The 21140-nt window shown below is 41.3% G+C and overlaps 1 protein-coding gene across 2 annotated transcripts in view; it reads right to left on the reverse strand.

Annotated features, from left to right (window-relative positions):
* ST8SIA6 (ST8 alpha-N-acetyl-neuraminide alpha-2,8-sialyltransferase 6) overlaps nucleotides 1-18533 on the reverse strand; it is a 123953-nt gene extending 105420 nt beyond the window's left edge. Inside the window, exons 1-2 of one of the 2 annotated variants that reach the window (XM_069086263.1) lie at nucleotides 18310-18484; nucleotides 17940-18038 (exon numbers count right to left, since the gene is read on the reverse strand). In XM_069086263.1, coding sequence (XP_068942364.1) covers nucleotides 17940-18038; nucleotides 18310-18404 — 194 coding nt within the window. In that variant the 5' untranslated portion in view covers nucleotides 18405-18484. Of the gene's footprint in view, nucleotides 1-17939; nucleotides 18039-18309 lie in introns of both variants that reach the window. The other variant, XM_069086262.1, reaches the window with a different exon arrangement.
* Nucleotides 18534-21140: the final 2607 nt, after the last annotated feature.

Consider the following 21140-nt stretch of genomic DNA (forward strand, 5'->3'; position numbering starts at 1 on the left):
CTTAACAACAACCACCATACCACAAAGATATTCTCAACATCTTGCTGTGGTTCTGTGGCCCATATTGAAAGCCTTACCTAGGACATGATGAGCTCATCCTGAGGCTTTGGTATCATACATAGGTGACAGATTAATTCTGGGATAGAGTGACAGGTGAAGAGATTCATATTTTAGGTACTCATATCTTGCCTATAATATAGTACCTCTACAAAAGACATCTATACATTTTATCAGTTTGTGATAAAAATGGAAAAATGTGGATTCAGTGCATTATGGTAAAGAGTGTACTGGAAGTGTGTTCAAATCCTAGCTGTCATTTACTACCTCTGTGACATGGGGTACGTTACTTCACCCACCTTATTAGGCCTCAGTTTAACTCATCTCTAACCTGAGAGGGTTGGACTGGAGAGCCTCCAAGGTCCCTTCCATATCTAAAATTATGATTGTATAGTCTTCAGTTGTCATTTTTGTGAATAAAATAATTCAATAGTGATTTTAAAAATTAGTCTAATGAAGCTGAGAAAACATAAGCAGAACTTTTTGTATACAATTTCCTACATTTGAGATATCCTTATGCGAAACTATCGGTGTATTCTTGAAACAAGAAACTATTCCCTAGAAGGAAAATAAAATCATCAAAAACTTATTGTGAATTGTAGGCTTGTAGATAGTGATAACAGCCCAAAAAAGGTTTCTGACTTTTGGAGGGGTTGGGTTCATGGAATGAAGGAAAGGTATGGTTAATGTCTTTATTATATGTATTATTTTTTTCCTCTGATCAAATTAAATTCTCTTTGAAAGTAATGATTTTGATAGAAGTAAGGGAGTGATTAGTTAATGGAGAATGAGTTCTCATAAGAAAGTTGTTGATGAGAAACAGACAGAAATCCCTGTGCATGGAATTTTAAAAATATAATTACTGAGTGTGCACATGTGAAGTTGTACAGTGTATTAGGATATGTGTATATATAGGTTGTCAAATTAATTAATTTTTATGTTCAGTTTCATGTTCTTTTCCTCTCTCTTCCCCTACCCACAGAGAAGGCAAGAAATATAACACCCATTATACATATGAAGTCATGCAAAACATTTCCATATTCATTATGTTGTCAGGGAGAGGGGAGAGTATGAAAAATAAAGTGGAAAAAAATAACATTCAATTTAAAAATAGGGTAATTGTGTGGTATATTCAACAGAATCTGGTCATTTTTAAAGTACAGCTAGATGGTGCAGTAGATAGATCATTGAGCCTAGAGTGAGGAAGTTCTGAGTTCAAATCCAGTCTCAGATACTTCCTAACTGTGTGATCTTGGGTATGTCATTCAACCTGTTTGCCTCAGTTTCCTCGGCTGTAAAATGGGGATAATAACAGCTCACAGAGTGGTTATTTATAAAGCTGGTATACATAGTAGGTGCTTAATAAATGCTTATTTCCTTCATTACTTCTTATAAGAAAATATGTTAAGTCCTCTTAGGGAAGTTATTTAATGATGTGATAACATCTTGAGCTAATTAAACTCCAATAAAATTGTTCAGGTTGTTAAGCACAAAAGCCAAAAATACAAAGAAAAATTCTTTACCACAATTCAGATTCTCTAATTTTTTTCATATTTTATAAGCAATTGTCCCATTACAGTCATAATCATAACTCTAAAATCATTATTCTGCAGGTTTTGTATGAGAGAGAGAGAGGCAGAGAGGGAGGGAAATGTGGAAAGGCAGAGGGCTGTTCCTTACAGATAATGAATAAATTGCTCAAACTATAAAGACACAAATACATAGATATGTATATAATTTAACTAGCTCCACATTATCCCCACATGCCACTGCACGCACCTTGAAAGTTGACAGCAACTCTCAGAAATAACCCTCTGTAAGCTTTCCATGTGCTTATTTATGGAGCCAGCTTTGTCTTTGTCTCACCATCACAGCACAGGGATTGGCACCCCCACTCACAGTGGCTTGATTTGAATTCTGAAGACTGTATGCTACAACTGATCTAATGTCAACCCCTCCCCTCCCCACCTCCAGAAGGTGGCCCTCACATTAAAAACAACTGCCAAACATAACAATTCAAGGCCTCAAAGGTACAGCAAAACCTCATTGTTAGATGTCAAGAAATCAGAATGAGTTCATTCAGACAGGCCTCCTCTCACCAACTTTGTTTCCTGAATCAATGGGTGAGAATGTTTCCTGATGTTCTCCCTCTGACCCTTACTAAACTGCAGATATCACCCTACTCAGCTTAATGATTCATGCTCTCCTCTCTCCCCCCCGCCATCAAAACTTGTCAGTTTGCAAGGTTCTTTTTTCCTATAGTTTACAGTCCAATGAACATTTATAAACTACATATAACATTAGAATCAAATGCCCTAAGCAAAGCTTCAAATAAGGAAGGGCAACCAGGGTTTGGCCCCAAGGTACCAAAATTTAGAGGGTGGCAAAAAAAAATCCTATATTTCAATGCCCACATTCAAAATCAGCTTCTCCTCCAACTCTGTGTCAAGTACAGTCATATAGTAATGAAAATTTATTGTACATGCCCGTCATTACTTTTTCGATATATCCTTTTTTTGTGAATATAACTATGACATTTATTGCTTTTCCACTAATTATAGAATTCTTATTTAAAATTTCTATAATACCTTTCTCTGAGGACTTTATCATTAGTATATTTCTATGATAGCCTTATACTACACATTAAGTAGTTTGAGAATATGGAGTGAAAATATGAATTGGGTATTTTTAGGTTTTTTTCTTTTTTTAAAAAGCTTTTATTTAGCATTTTATTTTTCCCCAAATTACATGTAAAATAATTCATAACATTCACTTTCAAAACTTTGAGCTCCCAATCCTTTTCCTTCTTCTGTCCCTACCCTCTCCCCATTGAGAAGGCAAGCAAATCCATATAGGTTATACATGTGTAGTCATGCAAAACATATTCATAATAGTCATGTTGTAAAAGAAAACATAGAGAAGAAAAACCTCAAGAAAAATAAAGAAGTTAAAATTATGCTTCAATCTGTATTCAGATATCAACAATTCATTCTCTAGGGATGGATAGCATTTTTCATCATAAGTCTTCAGAGTTGTCTTGGATCATTGTATTGCTGAGAATATCTAAGTCATTTATGGTTGATCATCTTACAATGTTGCTGTTATTTTGTACACAGTACATTTCACTTTTCATCAGCTCATGCAAGTCTTTCCAGGTTTTTCTGAGAGCATTTCTTATAGTACAACAGTATTTCTTCATAATCACATTTCACACCTTATTCAGCCATTCCCTAATTGATAGATACCCTCTCAACTCCTAATTCTTTATCCCCATCAAAGAGCTGCTATAAATATTTTTGTACATATAGGTCCTTTTTGTTTGTTTCTTTTTATCTCTTTTGAGATACAGACCTAGTAGTGGTATTTGCTAGGTCAAAGGGTATGCATGGTTTTGTAGCCCTGTGGTAATAGTTTCAAACTGCTCTACAGAATGGTTGAATCAGTTCATAACTCCACCAACAGTACATTGATATATCTTTTCAAAAGGATAATTGGCTTTAATATCTGGATTTGGATAAAATTCTTTAGATAAAAACTTCCTTTCTTGGGAAAATGATATAAATGTAATATATTTATTCATTGAACTAATTGTAAACTATTGGGAAAACCTTGTAATGTAGAAAAAGTGGGCTGGGGAGAAGGGGCATAAATCACTAAACTGATTAGGGAGAAAATTGCAGGTTAGCTAAGGAGAACATCTGAGGATATACCCACTCCACTGATTCAGGAAACAGAATTGCTGAGAGGAGGACTGTCTGAGTGATTTCATTCTAATTTTTTGGAATTCTGTAACAAAGTTTTAGGGGAAGCTAGATGGTGTAGTGGATAGAGCACTGTCCCTGGAGCCAAGAAAACCTGAGTTCAGATCTGGGCTCAGACATTTACTAGCTGTGAGTCTTAGCAAGTCACTTAATCCTGTTTGCCTCAGTTTCCTCATCTATCAAATGAGCTGGAAAAAGAAATGGCAATCTACTCCAGTATCTTTGCCAAGAAAACCCCAAATAGGGTCATGAAGAGTTGGACATGACTGACAAAAAAGAAACCCCAAAAGACAAAACCCAAGGTTTTTCTGTCCTTTCAGTGACTTGAGTTGGTAGGTTTGTTTTCAATGTGAGAGGGTTTTTTCCCACAGGTAGTGGGTACAAGATCTTTAAGCCTCAGATGGCAGCCGAAGACTCTTTCAAGACATTCAGAATTCTGGTTTACCCACGGTGAGGAGGAATGCTAAGTTTTCTGCTGTGATATTTCAAGATAAGAACAAAGCTTGCTGGCTCCATAAGTGCATGGAAGGCTTGTAGGGTTATTTCTGAGAATGACTGTGTGCTCTCATGGTGAGGGCAGTGGAGTGTGGGGATTATTATGAGGCAGTTAAATTATACACATATCTATGTACTTGTGTCTGTATCATTTGAGCAATTTATTCTTTATCTCTGAGGAATAGCACTGCTCCTTTCCAGCTCTTACAAAAAAACAAACCATGCTCTTAAGATTAGGATCGTGGCATGGCTGTATTTTAATAATTGTTTAGAAAGAAAAAATTTTAACAGGTTTAGAGATCTAGATTTTTCTGAAGAATTTTTCCTTGTGTGTGTATGTGTGTTTTTGTCATTGTTGTTGATTTGTTTGTTTTTGGTCCTTGCATCTCCAGAACAACTTGAACTCTTTCTACTGGGAATTCATTATCTCAGTTTGTTGTCACATTATTAAGCATGTCCCCTAAGAGAAATTACACATTTTGTTCCCCTTTAGAAATGTCTGAATCAATTCAATTCAATTTTATAAACACTTATTAAGCACCTACTGTGTGAAAGACACTGTATATTCCAGTCACAAAGTTTTCTACACACAGATCAGTTCCTCTTCAGAAGATACTCACATATGCATATACACACAGAGTTTTTCATATGTGCATGCTAACATATACCTGCAATAGTTTTTTTTTTATTTGAAAATTTAACACAATATAGTTTTAACACTACATTTCAAAGAGTTTTTTTTTCTTTTAATTAAAGCAGTGTGGTATATAGATAGAGAATCAGTGTCCAAATCTGGAAAAACTGGGTTCAAGTCTCATGAAGGAAACATATTGACTATGACCCTGGGCAAGTCACTTAACTTTGCACCCACTCCCCCCTAGATAATCCTCTATGAATTTGAGTTGCAGAAGAATCGAGCTCCACTCCCTTCAGCCCCCACCCCCGAATTTGTAGAGGGTTTGCTCACCAGGAGTTAGTTCGATATTACCAGTGGAATCATTGGTCCAGTTCAACATAATCACATTAAAAAAAACAACTTTTTGGAAGAAGACTCACCTTTGAAACACTCTCAAGAGCTTCCTAGAATTAAACAATCTCAGAACTGCGAGGGGATCTCTACCTCAGAGCTCTCTACTAGACCAACACATAACATGCCCAATCAGTGGTCATCCAGCTTCCACCTGCAGTTATGGAAAGCTCACAGCCTCCTACAGCATCCCACTGTGTTGCTAGGTAGCCACTCTTTACCATACACTCATTGAATTCTTATACTTTTTAATTTTTTTTTCAACAGAAAGGGGATGTTGTAGTTTGTCAAAAGCTTTTCCTGCAACTACTGAGATAATGACATGATTTTATTGTTTTTAATATTAACATGGCTGATCATGGTTGTGGTTATCCTAATGCTGAATCGACACCCCAGTCCTATTCCTGAATGGCTCTCATTTGTCCTGTTGGTCTTCCTCGCAGCCAGTCTGAATCTACTTTGCCAGTTCTAATCATTGGTCCTACTCCTGCCCTTCTGAGATAAGAAAAAACAGTCATTCCTCCATAATGCAGACGTCCAAGTACTTTGAAAGGCAACTTTCTCTACTTCTTTTCTCCAAATAAAGAGATCTTGGCTTGGCACAATCCCAAATCCTCCAATGATTCTACACATCTTTCTCTGGCCTGATTTCAAATTTGTCAATGTTCTTCATATACTAGGATGGTTGGAATAGAATGCAACAACTCCAGATTTGGTCTGATCAGGACAGGGTACAACGAGACTACCAACTGCCCCATCCTAGACATTATAATTCTGTTAGTACCTCCCTCGACTGTTACTGTTTTCCAAATAAGGATGAGGCATAATATACTTTTTGAATTTAATACATTCCAATGTGTTTCCTGCAAAGATACTATTCCTTCAGAGAGTTGGCTGGGTCCACTGGGAAGTTAAGTGATTGACCAGAGTCAGAATGTCAGAGGCAGTCAACACTCAACAAGCATTTAAATGATTAATTAGTACAAAACTGGAACTATGCTAAGTGCTAGAAATACAAAGGCAGAAGGCTTTCTCATTCAAATACTAAAAACCAGGCACATACACAACAAATACATACTGAATTCAAACTCAGGTGTTCCTGACTCCAGGGCCAGTTTTCTACAAAAATTTAAAAGCACTCAAGTTCATTGTAAGAGCTTACTTTTAATTTTTAACATGTTTTTTCTTTTTAAAAAACAAATCTTTACAGATATTTTCTGAAATTACATTGCCTATATCTATCCCTTCCTCCCAGAGAGCTATCCTGTGTAAGAAAGAAATTTTTAAAAATCAAAAGAGGAAAAAAAAATCAGCAAAAGTAATCAATAGGTAGAAAAAAAACTGAAAACATATGCCATGTTTCATACTCATAAGCCTCAAAACAAAGCAAAGAAGTAGGGAAAGTTATTTTCTCAAATCTCTTCTTTGGGAACATATTTGTTCTTTTATATTTAGTTTTAACATATGATTTTTACATTCTATTTTTAATTCATCTTTCCCCAATCAAACACTATGCTATATTTTATTAAATTATACATGGATATACATTTTAAAACTATGGAATCATATTATTTTAAATAATTTTACTGTATTGAGTAAAAATCCACCACAAAATTGAACTGATTATATCCTCAAACATCACCATGAATAGAACCTTTTCAAAGGATGCTAGATGTTAAGGTTAAGCATTACATTCCAGTTAAGAATGTCCTGGATGCATCAATAATTCCAAATCAGAAAATGGAAGGGGTGGGGGCAGCTAGGTGGCACAGCAGGGGATAGAGCACTGGCCCTGGAGTCAGGAGGAACTGAGTTCAAATCTGACCTCAGACACTTTACACTTAACTAGCTGTGTGACCTTGGGCAAGTCACAACCCCAATTGCCTTGTCTTCCCTCCTCCAAAAAAAAAAAAAAGAAAACGAAAGAGTTTAATTTGAGCCCCCAAATCATAAAATGGGGTCATTTGCTATATCCCAATAAAGGTGGTTGGGTAGCAATGGGTAGCCCTAAAACATAAAATTCAAAAGTGCTTGGGTCAACCTCCAAGTCATAAAATATGGAGACATATGCGCAAAACATAGGGTGTATAGAGCATCTCCTGAATAATCAAAGACCGAGGTAAAGAAATGAACTCTAAAACAGAGACCGTAGGAAACAAAGGTATACAAAGAGTTAACAAATGTAGGGGTACAGAGTGGATATCCAAAAGAATAAATATATTCTAAAATTCAAAAATACAAAATGTAAATGTAACATCAAATTAAACATGTAGGGGTTCTGGGCACACTTTAAAATGAGGAGGTTCCAGATGTACCCTAGTTCCAGAGAGTATGGCTCCAAAGAAAAGGATACCATGGATATCAACTTCCAGGAGCCAAGATGGTGGAATAAGCAGTAAATCGCTATAACTCTCCCATACTCACCACCAAACAACCATGAAATAGAGCCTCCAAACAAATCCTGAATAGCAGAACTAGAACTTCAGCCCAAGAAACTAGGAGGATTGACAAGAAAGGTTCATCTCCCTCCAGTGAAAGGGGAGCACAGTCCAGGATTGGAAGTGTCCCAGCAAGCCAGCATCGAGCCCCACCTCAGCAAACCAGTAGGAGATCCTGAGCCCCAGTGTGGTGGAAGAGACAAACACCAACATCAGGACCCCCCTGCCCATGTGCCTTAGTACAGCCAAGGGAATAAGCAGACTCCAGCTCTGATAACCACCATGTGCTTCAGCACAGCCCCCATGGGCAGGCATCCTCCAGCAGCCAGACCTCCAAATGTGGAAGTACATCCCTCCCCCCCAAACAGGTAATAGTCAACCCTATGGGTGACTAAGCAAACAGGCAGCTGCTAGTCAGCACCAGCCCCGAACCCCAGGGCAGCATCCAGAGGGCAGGGCATCCCATGCTTCAGTGTAGCCATTGGGAAGCACAGAAACACCCCACGCGGCTCAGCAGATGCCAGATACGACTGCTAGGACCCCAGCTCAGCACCAGGTAAGCTTCCAGACCCCTACAGCCTCCAGCAGCATCAGTCACCTCACCCCACTCCCACAGTGCAGCACCAGACATGAATGTCCCCCATAGCCCTCAGAGCAACATCAGTGCAGCACCAGGTAAACATCCAGGGACTACAGCCCCCGGCACAAGAAGCCTGAGACAGTGCCTTCCACTCCGGGAAAAGAGATCATATTTAAAAGGAAAAAGCAACCTCCCCACCCCCCAAAAAGAGCAAAAAACTACCAAAAAATAATTTGATCATAAAAAGTTATTATGGTGACAGGGAAGACAAGGCACAAACTCAGAAGAGGACAACAATGTCAAAACACCTATGAGCAAAACCCCAAAGAAAAATGGGAAGCATCTCAAGACCAGAAAGAACTCACAGAAGAGTTAAAAAAATGATTTTTAAATCATGTAAGAGAGATAGAAGAAAAATTGAGGAAAAAAATGAGTTATGCAAGAGAATTATGGGGGGGGGGGGGAAGAATCAACAACTTGGGAAAATGCTTAAAAAGTAGAATTGGCCAAATGGGAAAGAAAATACAAAAATCCACTGAAAAAAACACCTCCTTAAAGAGTACAATTGGCCAAATGAAAAAGAAAGTACAAAAAACTGAGCAAAACAACACCTTAAAAGTTAGAATTGGTCAAGTGGAAGCTAATGATTCTATGCAATATCATGATTCAATCAAATTCAAGAGAATTTAAAAAATGGAAGAAAATATAAAATACTTATGGGAAAAACAACTGACCTGGAAAATATATCCAGGAAAGACAATATTAGATTAAATGGACTATCTAAAAGCCATAATCAAAAGGAAGAGTAGGACAGCATCTTTCAAGAAATTACCAAGAAAAACTACCCCGATGTCCCAAAAACAGAGAGCAAAATGGGCATCTAAAGAATCCACAGGTCACCTCAGGGAAGAGGTCCCAAAATAAAACTCCAAGGAACATTATAGCCAAATTTCAGAACTATCAGGTTCAGGAAAAAATACTACAAATGGTCAGAAAGAAACAATTCAAATATCAGGAAGCCACAATCAGGATTGCATAGGACTTGGCAGCTGAAATATTAAGGAATCAAAGGTCGTGGAACATGACATTCCAGATGGCAAAGAATCTAGGACAACAACCAAGAATCCCTTACCTGACAAAATTAGGTGTAAGACATCGAGTGTCATTGAATGAAATAGAAGGATTTCAAGCATTCATTAAGAGAAGACCAAAACTAAAACAAAAATTTACATTCCAATATCAAGACCCAAGAGAAGCATAAACAGGTAAAAAGGGAAAACATAAGGGATTTAATAGAGCTAAACTATTTACATTCCTACAAGGGAATATGATACTTTTAACTCTTAAAAATTGTCTCACTAACAGTACATATAGAAGGACTATACATAGAGGGTATGTGGATAAGATGAATTTGAGGAATGACATAAAAAATTAAGGGATGAAAAGGAGGAGTACAATGTGTGCAGAAGGAAGGGAGAGGTAGAATGGGGTAAATTATTTCACGTGAAGAGGTGAGAAAGACCTATTACAGTGGAGGGTAAGTTGAAGGAGGGGGTGATGGGCATTGTTTGAACCTTACTCTCAGTATTGGATCAAAAAGGGAACAATGTGCACAGTCATTTGAATATAGAAATCTATCTTACCCAACAGGAAAGAAGGAGGAGAGGCGATTAAGCAAAGGGGAGGGAGGACTGACAGATGGGAGGCCAGATCTGGGGAGGTGGTAGACAGAAGCAAAATACCAGTGGAGTGGGAAAGGAGGAAAGAAGAAAGAGGACAAACAGGAGGTAGAATGGGATGAAGGGAAATACACAGTTAGTTATCATAACTGTGGATGTGAATGGTATGAATACTCCCATAAAATGGAAGTGGATAGCAGAATGAATCAAAAACCAGAATCCTACAATATGTTACTTATAAGAAACACACTAAAAGCAGAGAGACACAAACAGGGTAAAGTTGAGGGACTAGAGCAGAATCTATTATGCTTCATCTGAAGTAAAAAAATAAAAGCAGAGTAGCAATCCTGATCTCTGACAAAGTAAAAGCAAAAATAGACCTAATTGAAGAGATAAGGAAACTACATCTTGCTAAAAGGTACCACAGACAATGAAGCAATCAAATTAAAAGAGCAATGAAATAGTCTACCTGTCAGATCTATGAGGAGGGGAAGAATTCATGACCAAACAAGAGATAGAGAGCATTATGAAATGTAGAATAGATAATTTTGATCATATTAAATTGAAATGCTTTTGTATAAACAAAATCAATACAACCAAGATTAGAAAGAAAGCAGAAAGCTGGGAAACAATCTTTAGAGCAAGTGTCTCTGATAAAGGCCTCATTTCTTAAATATATAGAGAACTGAGTCAAATTTATAAGAATACAAATCATTCCCCAATTGATAAATGGTCAAAGGATATGAACAGGTAGTTTTCAGATGAAGAAATCAAAGCTTTCTCTAGGCATATGAAGAAGTGCTATAAATAATTTTTTATCAGAGAAATGCAAATTTAAAGGTACCACACCTATTGGATTGGCTAATATGACAAAAAAGGAAAAAGAAAATGTTGAAGAGAATGTGGGAAAACTGGTACACTAATGCACTGTTGGTGGAGTTATGAAGTGATCCAACCATTCTGGAGAGTAATTTGGAATTATGCCCAAAGGGCAACCAAACTATACATACCTTTTTATCCAGCAACACTACTACTAGGTCTGCATCCCAAAGAGATCATAAAAAAAGAACCTACATGTGCAAAAATATTTATAGCAGCCTTATTTGTGGTAGCAAAATATTGGAAAGTGAGGGAATGCCCATCTATTGTGGAATGGCTGAACAAGCTGTGGTTTATGAATGTAATGAAATACTATTGTGCAATAAAAAATGATGAATAGGGAGATTTCAGAAAAGCCTTGAAAGACTTGTACAAATTGATGCAAAGTGAAATGAGTAGAACCAGGAAAATATTGTACATAGTATCAGCAACATCGTGTGATGATCAGCTATGCATGACTCAGCTCTTCTCAGCAACACAATGATCCAAGACAAGCACAAAGGACACACAAAGTAAAATGCTATCCACGTCCAGATAAAGAACTGATGGACTCTGAATGCAGATCAAAGCATATTGTTTTCACATTATTCTTTTTTTTTTGTTTTTTTTTCTCTTGATCTGTTTCTTCTTCCACAACTGTGATGAATATTGAAATGTTTCACATTATAGCACATGTATAAATTATATTAAACTGCCTACCATTTTCAGAAGGGGGAGGGGAGGGAGGGAGAAAAACGTGGACCTCAAAATCTTGTATCAAAATATAATAAAGTAAGAAAACCTGGTTCACATGTGTGTTACTTGCTAGGAAAGAAGGAAAGAAGGAAGGAAGGAAGGAAGGAAGGAAAGGCAGGAAAGGAAAGGGTACCATTTACAGGGGTAGAAATATTGCCCTACCATCCCTTTGTGGAGCAAAAGAGAAGTGGCAACTCTATCTTAGAATCTGTGATAGAGAAGTGAAAATATGGGCATAGTCTGAAATGCAGCCTGGATTTGGGGGTAGCATAATTCAAATAATTCAAAGGAAGGATCTAGGAAGAGAATCTTAGGAAAGGCAGGTTAGTTGTCATTCTGGAGAAACTGTTAATGGTCATGTCTAGAGAGAAACTGAGTACAAAGATAAAGACCTAAGAGAACTTCTTTCCTGAGAGACTAAGTTAACTGTATTTCGTTAAAGAACTAAATTTAACTCTTATCATGTGGAGAACATAACCCAAAAAGAATTCATGAGAATCTTTGACTCATATGCTGAGAGAACTGAAAAATGGGACTGTACTTCCACGTTGAAAAAAAGTCAGGAGTTGTGGCTCCTAGTTAGAGGTGACTATCACTGATCCTTCTCATTTAAATATATTTTTAAAATATCTAAATATGTACTTGTATTGTTTATTACATTGTCAATAAATATAAATCCAATAATACTAATGTTTACTTAAGCCTATAAGACTAAATAAATCTATATTACGAGATAGCAAATCCTTATAGAAAAAGATGTTTCTCCAATTTATTTCATAAACTGGGGTGTGAGATTAGAGCTAGTTAATCAATGAGAAATAATATGCATTTCTCTTAATTTATGAGTAATTATAAAAATAAGGCCCTTTGATTTCAATATAACAATTAATATGGTGAGAAGTCAAGTAGCAGGCTATGCGATAGGGGTCCGATCTGATGGTCAACTAATATAGTTCACCACATTGCCCACCTAGGCTAGGTGAAGGGGTGGCTTAAACCCTGCTAGATATTTAAACCTCAACCCAAGTATCATTTCCTACAATTAGGCCTATCCTGATCCCCCAGTTGCCAGTCTGTCCCTCCCCACCCCCCACAATCAATCTGTATCAATTTGGCACATGCCAAATGTATATTCATGTGCTGTTTCCTCTGACAGAACATAAGCTCACTGAAGGCAAGGACTCTTTTTTAAAAACTTTTGTCTTTGTATACATGGCACCTAGCATACACAGCTGCTTACTAAATGGTTGTTGATTGATTGATTTATCTGTAGGATCTTGTGGCCTAAAGTTCCACAGGGAAAGCCAATTCAGGAAGGATATTAAATGTTCAGGAATGAAATTCTGAAGGCACAAAAGAAAGCAATTCCAGTGGGACAGAAAATTGGGAGTCATGGGAAGAGACCAATATGGATGCACAGAGAACTTACCAATCCACTTAGGTTCTTTGAAGTCAGGGAAAAAAAGGTGAACAACAACAAGAAGCATAGCATGTTCCTGTAATAATAATTTCATTGGTCCTAAAGAAGAGATAAGAATATTAGCCCCTCCTCCCCCTTCTCTGGAGGTGTAGAAGCCTGTAAGTGTATACACTACTAGGTTAGCTGATGTTTGGATTAGCTTTGCTTAACTGACTTTTCCCCCACTCTTTCTTTTTCAAAGGAAGGCTGAGTAGAGAGAGGAAGAGAGGAAATATATTCAGAAATGTACTTGATATAAGAATATTCATAAAATTATTTTTTTTAATAATCATGGAAGGAGTGCTAAAGCCTTTGAAGACTTTTAAGGACGACAAAAAGAGGTGGTTGTTCTTCAGATTTTTTGAGAAAAAGAAGACCAAAGTAGGCCTAGGACTACTGTGGAGGGCAGACGAGATGATGATAACTGGCAGGAGAAAGAGGGCAATTTCATACTTATTCTTCTTCTGTTTTTTCTGCTAAAGAGAATGAATGACCTTTGGAGTAGAAAGAGCAAAACGGTTAGTGGGGGCAGGGGGCGTTGCTATTGAATATAAATAAATAGATTTGGAGTTTTTTTAAGTACCTAAATAGCACAGTTGAATTCAACTCACCCAGCCCACTACATTTTCAAGTACTGAAAGAACTGTCATCTCTGATCACTGGGCCCCTATCAGTCATATTTTGGGGGTCAGCTGGGTGTACAGTAGATAGAGCACAGGGCCTGGAATCAGGAAGACTTGAGTTCAAATCTAGCTTCAGACACTTTCTAAGCTGTGTGACCCTGGGCAAGTAACTTAACCCTATTTGCTTCAGGTTCCTCATCTTTCAAATGAGTTGGAGAAGGAAATGGCAAACCACTCCAGTATCTTTGCCAACAAAATCCCAAACGGGATCACAAAGAGTTAGACACAACTGAAATGACTCAACTACAACATCAGTCATATTTAAAACATCTTGGGGGATGGATTAAGCACTACACTACTGGAGAAGGGCAAATGTACCAATTTTCAAAAAGGGGGAAGACAACAAAGACACTGAACTCCAGGCCAAGTGAGTTTAGTTTTTATTCTTGGCAAAAATTCCAGAAGAAATTATTAAGATTAGTAAAATTATTAAAGATGAAAAGGCAACAAAGTTTGCTCACATAGACAGCACAATTTCATGAAGAACAAATAGTGATAAATAAACCCTATCCCCACTTTTTCTGGAAGGGTTACTAAATTGGTAAATTAGGGCACGATTTACCTAGATTTTAGCAACATGTCTGATGAAGTATCCATGCTATTCTTGTATAAGATGAGGGAATGGGAGCCAGACTACAGTGAAACTGGATGAGCCCAGAACTAGCTGAATGGGCAGATTCAGAATCACCACCAATGATCAGTATAGCAGGAGGTCTCCAGTGGAGTGCCTCAGGGATCTGCACTTGCTTAGCAATGTGATGTTTAACATTTTTATTAATGCCTTAGAGAAAGGCACAGATGGCACATTTATCAGATTTGAAGATGACACAAAGCTAGCAGGGAAAGTAACCCATTTGTTAATAGAATCAGAATCCAAAAACATCTGACAGGCTAGAGAACACTGGCCTGAATCTATTTAGCTGAGATTTAAAAGGTAGAAAATGTAAAGTCTTATGATTGGGCTCAAAAATCACAAATACAGGATGAGAGAGGAATTTTTAGGCAGGAGTCTGGGGAGGAAATAAATCTTAAGTTTTTAATGAATGACAAAGTCAGTATGAGGGGGAGGAAAGGGACTGTTTCATTTTCTTTTTGTATCCCCAGCACTTAACACTACCTGGCAAGTCCTTAATAAATGCTTTTTGATTAATTGATTGATTGACTCATGTGGCAGCCAAAAAAGCTAATGGGATCTTGGCTGTATTGGCTTGAGACATATAGCTTCCAGGGGCAATGATATGATAGTTGTATCGTATTCTGCCCTGAGGTCAAGGATACATATTGTAGGAGCTTCTGGGCACCACCATACAGCATGGATATAGATAAACTGGAGAGTGTCCCAAAGAAGGCAATCATGATTGTAAGGAGCCTATGCCATAGGAGGATTGTTTAAAAGAACTCAGGATTGTTAACTCATAGAGGAAAAGACTTGGCCAAGGAATGAGGCATAAGAGTAAACTGAGAGCAGTGTGTAAGTATCTGAAGGGCTTCACATAGAAGACATTGGTCTTATTCTATTCAGTCCCCAAAAGACAGAAACAGGAGCAATGAGTACAAGTTGCAAAGTCAGAAATTTAGGTTTTATGACAGGAAAAATCTAATGTTAAATCTATCCAGGGGTGTGCTGGAGCCAGCTCTAACCAACTGGTTAGCAGATTGTTAAATTTTCAGTGTGAGCACTTGGACTTTGGAAATCAGCAAATTCTATAAATTAGACCTGGATGTATTGTTGTTGCTGTTATTTTTAAATTGTCTAGATAAGAAAGTGATTAGAAACTATTAACAATAATGGAGATTAAACTTTGGGGTTTTGGGGTTTGTTTGTTTTTTTTTTTTGGAGTCCACCCTAAGAACTACCCAGAAGTTGAATAGGTTGCCCTTCTCCCTCACTGTATGTCTTCAAGAGATTGACTAATCACCTGTCAGGTATGTGACAGTGGGTGCTCATTCTTGTCCAGGATAGGTTGAACTAAATGGCTTCTGAGGTTCCTTCTAAGAAACTCTAAAATTCTGTTATTCTGAAAGACTAAATAGCTAGACTAATAACATAAATATGCAGAGGCTAATGTACTTTAAAACATACTGTTGGGGGTGGGAGACTTGAGGCATTTTTCCTAAAGTTTATCATCAGTGAATTCTTTAAAATTCCTTCCTTCTTGCCCTCAACTGAGATTTCTGTATAATTTTTGAACCCTTGTATTACACAGCAGCTAAACTCTCCTAACTCTGAAAAGAAATGTCACATCTGGCAATTCAGGAGGTAGATTCATCTCCATCCTTTTCTCTCCACACCCCATCTGCTCCAGGTCCTACCTAGCCTCTCTGCCCCAGTATTCCTCTCTCTGCTATCCCTTATCTTTGAATGTTTTCTGCTGCCAAATAAACCTGGAGACAATTTCCTCCTTCCCACCCCTGGCAGCCATCCTTTCTTCCTTCATATCCCTCTACATTCAGAGGAATCATTAATGGAAAGTGCAGCACACAAGACAGAAGCCCAGACAACCCCCAAATAACCTTGAGTCCCCAGAATTTAGCCATCTTCATTCACATCCCCTGCTCTTATGAACTGTATTGTCTGCTTAACATACAGAGAGAGAGACAGAGAGAGAGAGCAGAGAGAGAGAGACAGAGAGAGAGAGACAGAGAGACAGAGACAGAGAGAGACAGAGAGAGAGACAGAGAGACAGAGAGAGGCGCCTCTCTGTATAAAGGAAAGCACTGTGCCAACTTCAGAAATCATTATCGTTATTATATGAGTGTTAAAGGAAACACAGCTCACTCTTCGACCTCAGTTACAGCAGATGGACAATAGGGGCAGGATTTCTTCATAGATTCCTTCTCCCCTTTCCCTGTTCACCCCAAAACTGCAAGAGTACAGATACAGTTTTTTTCCCCTGCCCCCCCCCTCCAGTTCACCTCTGCTTTTCTGTTCAATTGTAAGTGTTCTAATAGTGGATCGGAGCTGACTCCACAGCCCCACTCTCTGAAGCGCTCTGTGCCAACACTTCTGGTCAATTTTTTTTCTGCAGCTTTCCCACAGATCATAGTAGCTAGACAAACATATCACAGGAGAGCCGGGAGAAGAAAGATGAAAACCACAACCCCGAGACAAGCAGTAATAATGAAAGGGCCCGGAATGCTGTCCCAAACAGGGGAAGCAATAAAGCCAGCTGGCTGGGGGTAGGGAGGGGGCGCAGAGAGGAGTGGGCAAAACACATACAGGGCGAAGATTAAGGTGCCTCAGGAAGGAAAGGAAGGATTAAAGAACACAGAGAAAGACAGGCAACAAGAATTTACGTGTAATTTCAGGTGCCTCTAGAAACCAGGCTTTCAAGGTGCCTTTAAAGTGGTCTGAACATAGAAAAATTGGGATTTCTGTGATCTTAGTTCTAGATGGATAATGAAAGCAGAACAGCAAATATTCAAAAAGTTATACAGGTTACATTCCTTTAAAAAGAGGGTAGGCGGTCGGGTGTGTGAGTGTGTGTGTGTGTGTGTGTGTGTGTGTGTGTGAGTGAGTGTGAAAAGGGGACCGCAGCACCAACACCATCCAACTGTGGCTGGATTTTCACAGCTAGCCAGACACTCATTTTAAAAAGGAGGAGCCCACACTCACCTTGAGCTATTGCGAAGCTCGGGGCTACATGACGCCGATGTGAACATTTATAATAATAACAGTAATAAAAAGAATCCCTAAGACACATTGCATGTGCATGGATATCACACCAGAAAAATGACGGGGAATTTTAAAAACCTATTTTCTACTTTGTCAAAGGACAAACGTTATTGACAAATTAAATTTCATCCCACCAATGCATCCATGCCCAAAGCAGCCACATCTTTAGTTATGGAAGACAAAGAATAAAAAATAAACAAAACCCATCCGGAGATGCTAGAGTGGCTTTCCCCCCGCTGTCCATCCACACTATCCCCGGTTCCAGAGACTCGGGGCATTCGGGGCGGTCCGGGCTGGGTCTCAGTCCCTGGTGGAGAAGAGCCGCTGGCCGCGGTGCCAGTGTAGTACCGGGGTCCCCCAGACACGCGAAGCGGCCCCCGAGCTCCGCCGGGGCTCCCCGGGGCGCCTTCTCCGGGCACCGGACTAGAGCCCCTGCCCTCCCGCAGCCTCCCCTCGCCTGCCACCGGTACCTGTTTGCCGGGAGGGCGGCCGGTGCCAAAGGGAAGCCGAGCCTCCTGGGCATTTCGGGGCTAAAGTTGACGGCTTTCTTGGCTTCGCCTTTCCAGTCCCTGGGGAAGGGAAGGAAACTAAGTTGTCAAACACGGGCGGGCGGAGCTCGGCGGCTCCCCGGAGCACCGGCGGACGCTGCCCTCGGAGCCAGCCTGCGCCAGGGGCCCGGGGCGTCTGGGGGGGCAGCCACCCAGTGCGGGCTTGGGGAGACGGAGGGGCCCCTCCCGTCCCTCCCGGGGGGTCAGCCGTCCCCGGGCTCGCTCCGAAGGCGGGCGCCCCGAGGACGGGGCTCGGGGGGCGCGCCGGGGCAGGGGACGCGCGCCCCTCTACCTGGAGCTCAGGGGCCCGTCGGCTGTGAGCCACAGGAGGTACAGGAAGAGGAGCAGGCTGGCGAGCATGGTGAGCAGAGCCACGGCAGCCCGCATCCTGAGCAGCAGCCGCCGCCGCTGCCGCCAGCGCCGAGGAGCCGGAGCCCTGCCCAGCCCGCCGCCGCCGCTGCCGCCGCCGCACCAGCGGCGACGCCAAGCCCGAGCATTTAAAGGCGGCGGCGACATCGAGGGGCGGCGACAGCGGCGGCAGCGACGGCTCCCGAGAGCGAGCGAGCGAGCGCCGCCGCCCCCGGCCGCCCCTAGGGGGCGCCCGACCGCTCCCGGACTCCGGGCTCCGGGGCTGCGGGGCCGCAGATTTTAGTGTTGGACGTGGGGGTGGGTGTGGATGGGCTAAGTCCTTCCAGAACTTCTCCGGAGTGGTCACCCCTCGCTGCAGCTCCCCCTATCTCTGCTCTTGACTTAGGTTTTCCTGAGGGTCCAGGGTTCGAGTCAAACCAAAAAGCAGGTTTTTAAGCGCTTACTGTGCGCCATACACTGCAACGCTCTGGCGCAAGCAGAAAATAGTCCCTGCCCTCGAGGAGTTTATATTCTAAATAGGACAAGCCAGACCCTAAAAGGGAGCGGAAAAGGCAGGGGCAAGGGGAGAACGGACTCCTGGCGGGAAAACTTAGGGAAAGCGGCCCTGAGGAGAACGAAGACAAGGCCAGGCGGCCCCCTCAACACGAAGGCTCTGGAAGAGCCATCATCCGAGGGAGAGGCCGCTGACGCGGAGCGTTCTGCAGCTGGGAAGTAGGCCCGGCTCAAGGGCGCTTCCGCCCGGGATGGGCAGCGAGACCACGTGTCACGTGGAGCGAGAACTGCGAAGCGCCTGCCACATTGTTGTTTGTCTTCATTCTGGAAGAGGTCAGCGACGTCAGGGAGGTGATGCCACGACACGCACGGCACTGGATCTAGGCGAGGCAGGGCTGTGCAAAGCCACCAGCCTCCTCTCTCCCCTGAAGCCGTTCGTGCCGGTGGACAGACGTCCATCAACACGCCTGTGGGGTGGAAAGAGCGCCTCCTCTGGAGTTGGGCGGAATGGCTTCACCCCCCCCTCCCCCCGCCACGCCTCCGGCTGGGGGCCCTGCGTGAGCTCCCAGACCTTCCTAGGCTTGTCCCAACTCCTCTGTGAAAATGAAGCGAGGGCCGCTAGGGGGTGCCATGGTGCCCAGAGCTCTCGGGCAGGAGTCAGGAAGCCTCCTCCAAGTTCAAGTCCAGCCGTGTGAGCCTGGGCGAGTCACTGAACCCTGACTACCTCCGTTTCCTCCTCTGTAAAACGAGCTAGAGAAGGAAATGCTCACCAATCCAGCGTCTCTACCAACAAAAACCCAGAAGGGGTCGGGAGACGAGCCTTGGACGGGCCAGGGGGGCTGAGGGCTGGGGATGCCCTGCGCGAGGAGTCCGTGTCTGGGACTGGGGCGCATACGCTGTGCACCATGCGGCTGGGGGCCCTAGACCCCAAGGTCGCCTCCTCCAGGAAGCTGCTCCCAGTCTAATTGACAGTTAAGAAAGTGGTCACATAAATAAGGGATCATTGGAACACGGAGACGCGTCACTGCGCACAAACGTCCCCTCCCCTTCTTGTGATCCCACGCGCATCTCACTTGGGGATGTTTGGTGGAATTCCCCCCCCCTCCCCCCCCCCCCAAAGAGCAGAAAACATTAAACGCATGTTGGTATATGACCATACAAAACACCCTGTGCAAGTAATCCATCAAGGGAACAGATGCCGCGTTTGTGTAAGGTTGGCATCTTTAGATGGGGATCGTGCTGGAAGGGACCTTTGGGGTCATCGCACCCAATACCTTCATTTTGTTACTTCAATCATAAAGGAGTCTCTGTGACCCCATATCTTGGCAGAGATCCTAGAGTCGTTTCCCTCTCCAGCTCATTTTACAGGTGAGGAAACTGAGGCAAAAGTGGTTAAGTGACTTGTCCAGGGTCACACTGTTAACAAGTATCTGAAGCCAGATTTGAATTCAGGAAGTTTGAGTCTTCCTGATTCCAGGCCCTGCGCTCTATTCACTGCACCACCTGGCTGCCATACTCTTAGTTTACCAACAAACTAATGCCAAGAGAAGTTAGGTGACTTGTGCAAGGTCACACAGTTGCAGATTCAAATCCGGATCTTCATTCAGTATTCTCATACCACGAGGTAATTTTGGAATTCTTTAAAGCAAGCATAACCAATCCAATTTCTCTCTCATATTCGAAAGGTTATGTTCCTGTTATGTCAGAGGTAGCATCATTATCTATGCCATGGAAAGGCAGGCTGAATGAGGGGTATATTTTGGCAGTTTTATTTCTGCTATGAGCAGAATTGCTCAGACATTTCATGCCAAAGATGGTTGCAACCAAAAAAAAACAGGGCATTATTGTCCAAGACAGGAGGCTTCAATTTTAGCTGATTTACTCAAGTTTATACTCCTGGCCCTGCTAGATGCAAGACAACAGCAGACTCTGGCACAAATGAAGTCTCATTTTTCTTAAGCCAATGACTAACAGCAGGAGACTTTTAAAAGCCCTTCTTAATTGAAGAGTTGATTATAAGCATTCGATGAGAATTCTGAACTCACTGTTAAAATTTGCCCTTGAGCCTTAGCTTTTAAAGAGCCAGTGCTTTAAAATATTAGGAATCGTTTCACATATGCCTGATGGACACAAGTCCCTGACACCTCAATACAGTTGTTTAAATACTCACTGTCCTTCATCTTCTGTAGTCACAAACTGAGATGCCAAATGGTGTATGTAGGAATATACTATCTGATGACCATTGGGTTAATGGGAAAAACA

The sequence above is a fragment of the Petaurus breviceps genome, unplaced genomic scaffold (assembly GCF_028583685.1).
Source record: "Petaurus breviceps papuanus isolate PSGF00001 unplaced genomic scaffold, PetGlider_PUasm1.0 178, whole genome shotgun sequence".
NCBI lineage: Eukaryota > Metazoa > Chordata > Mammalia > Diprotodontia > Petauridae > Petaurus > Petaurus breviceps.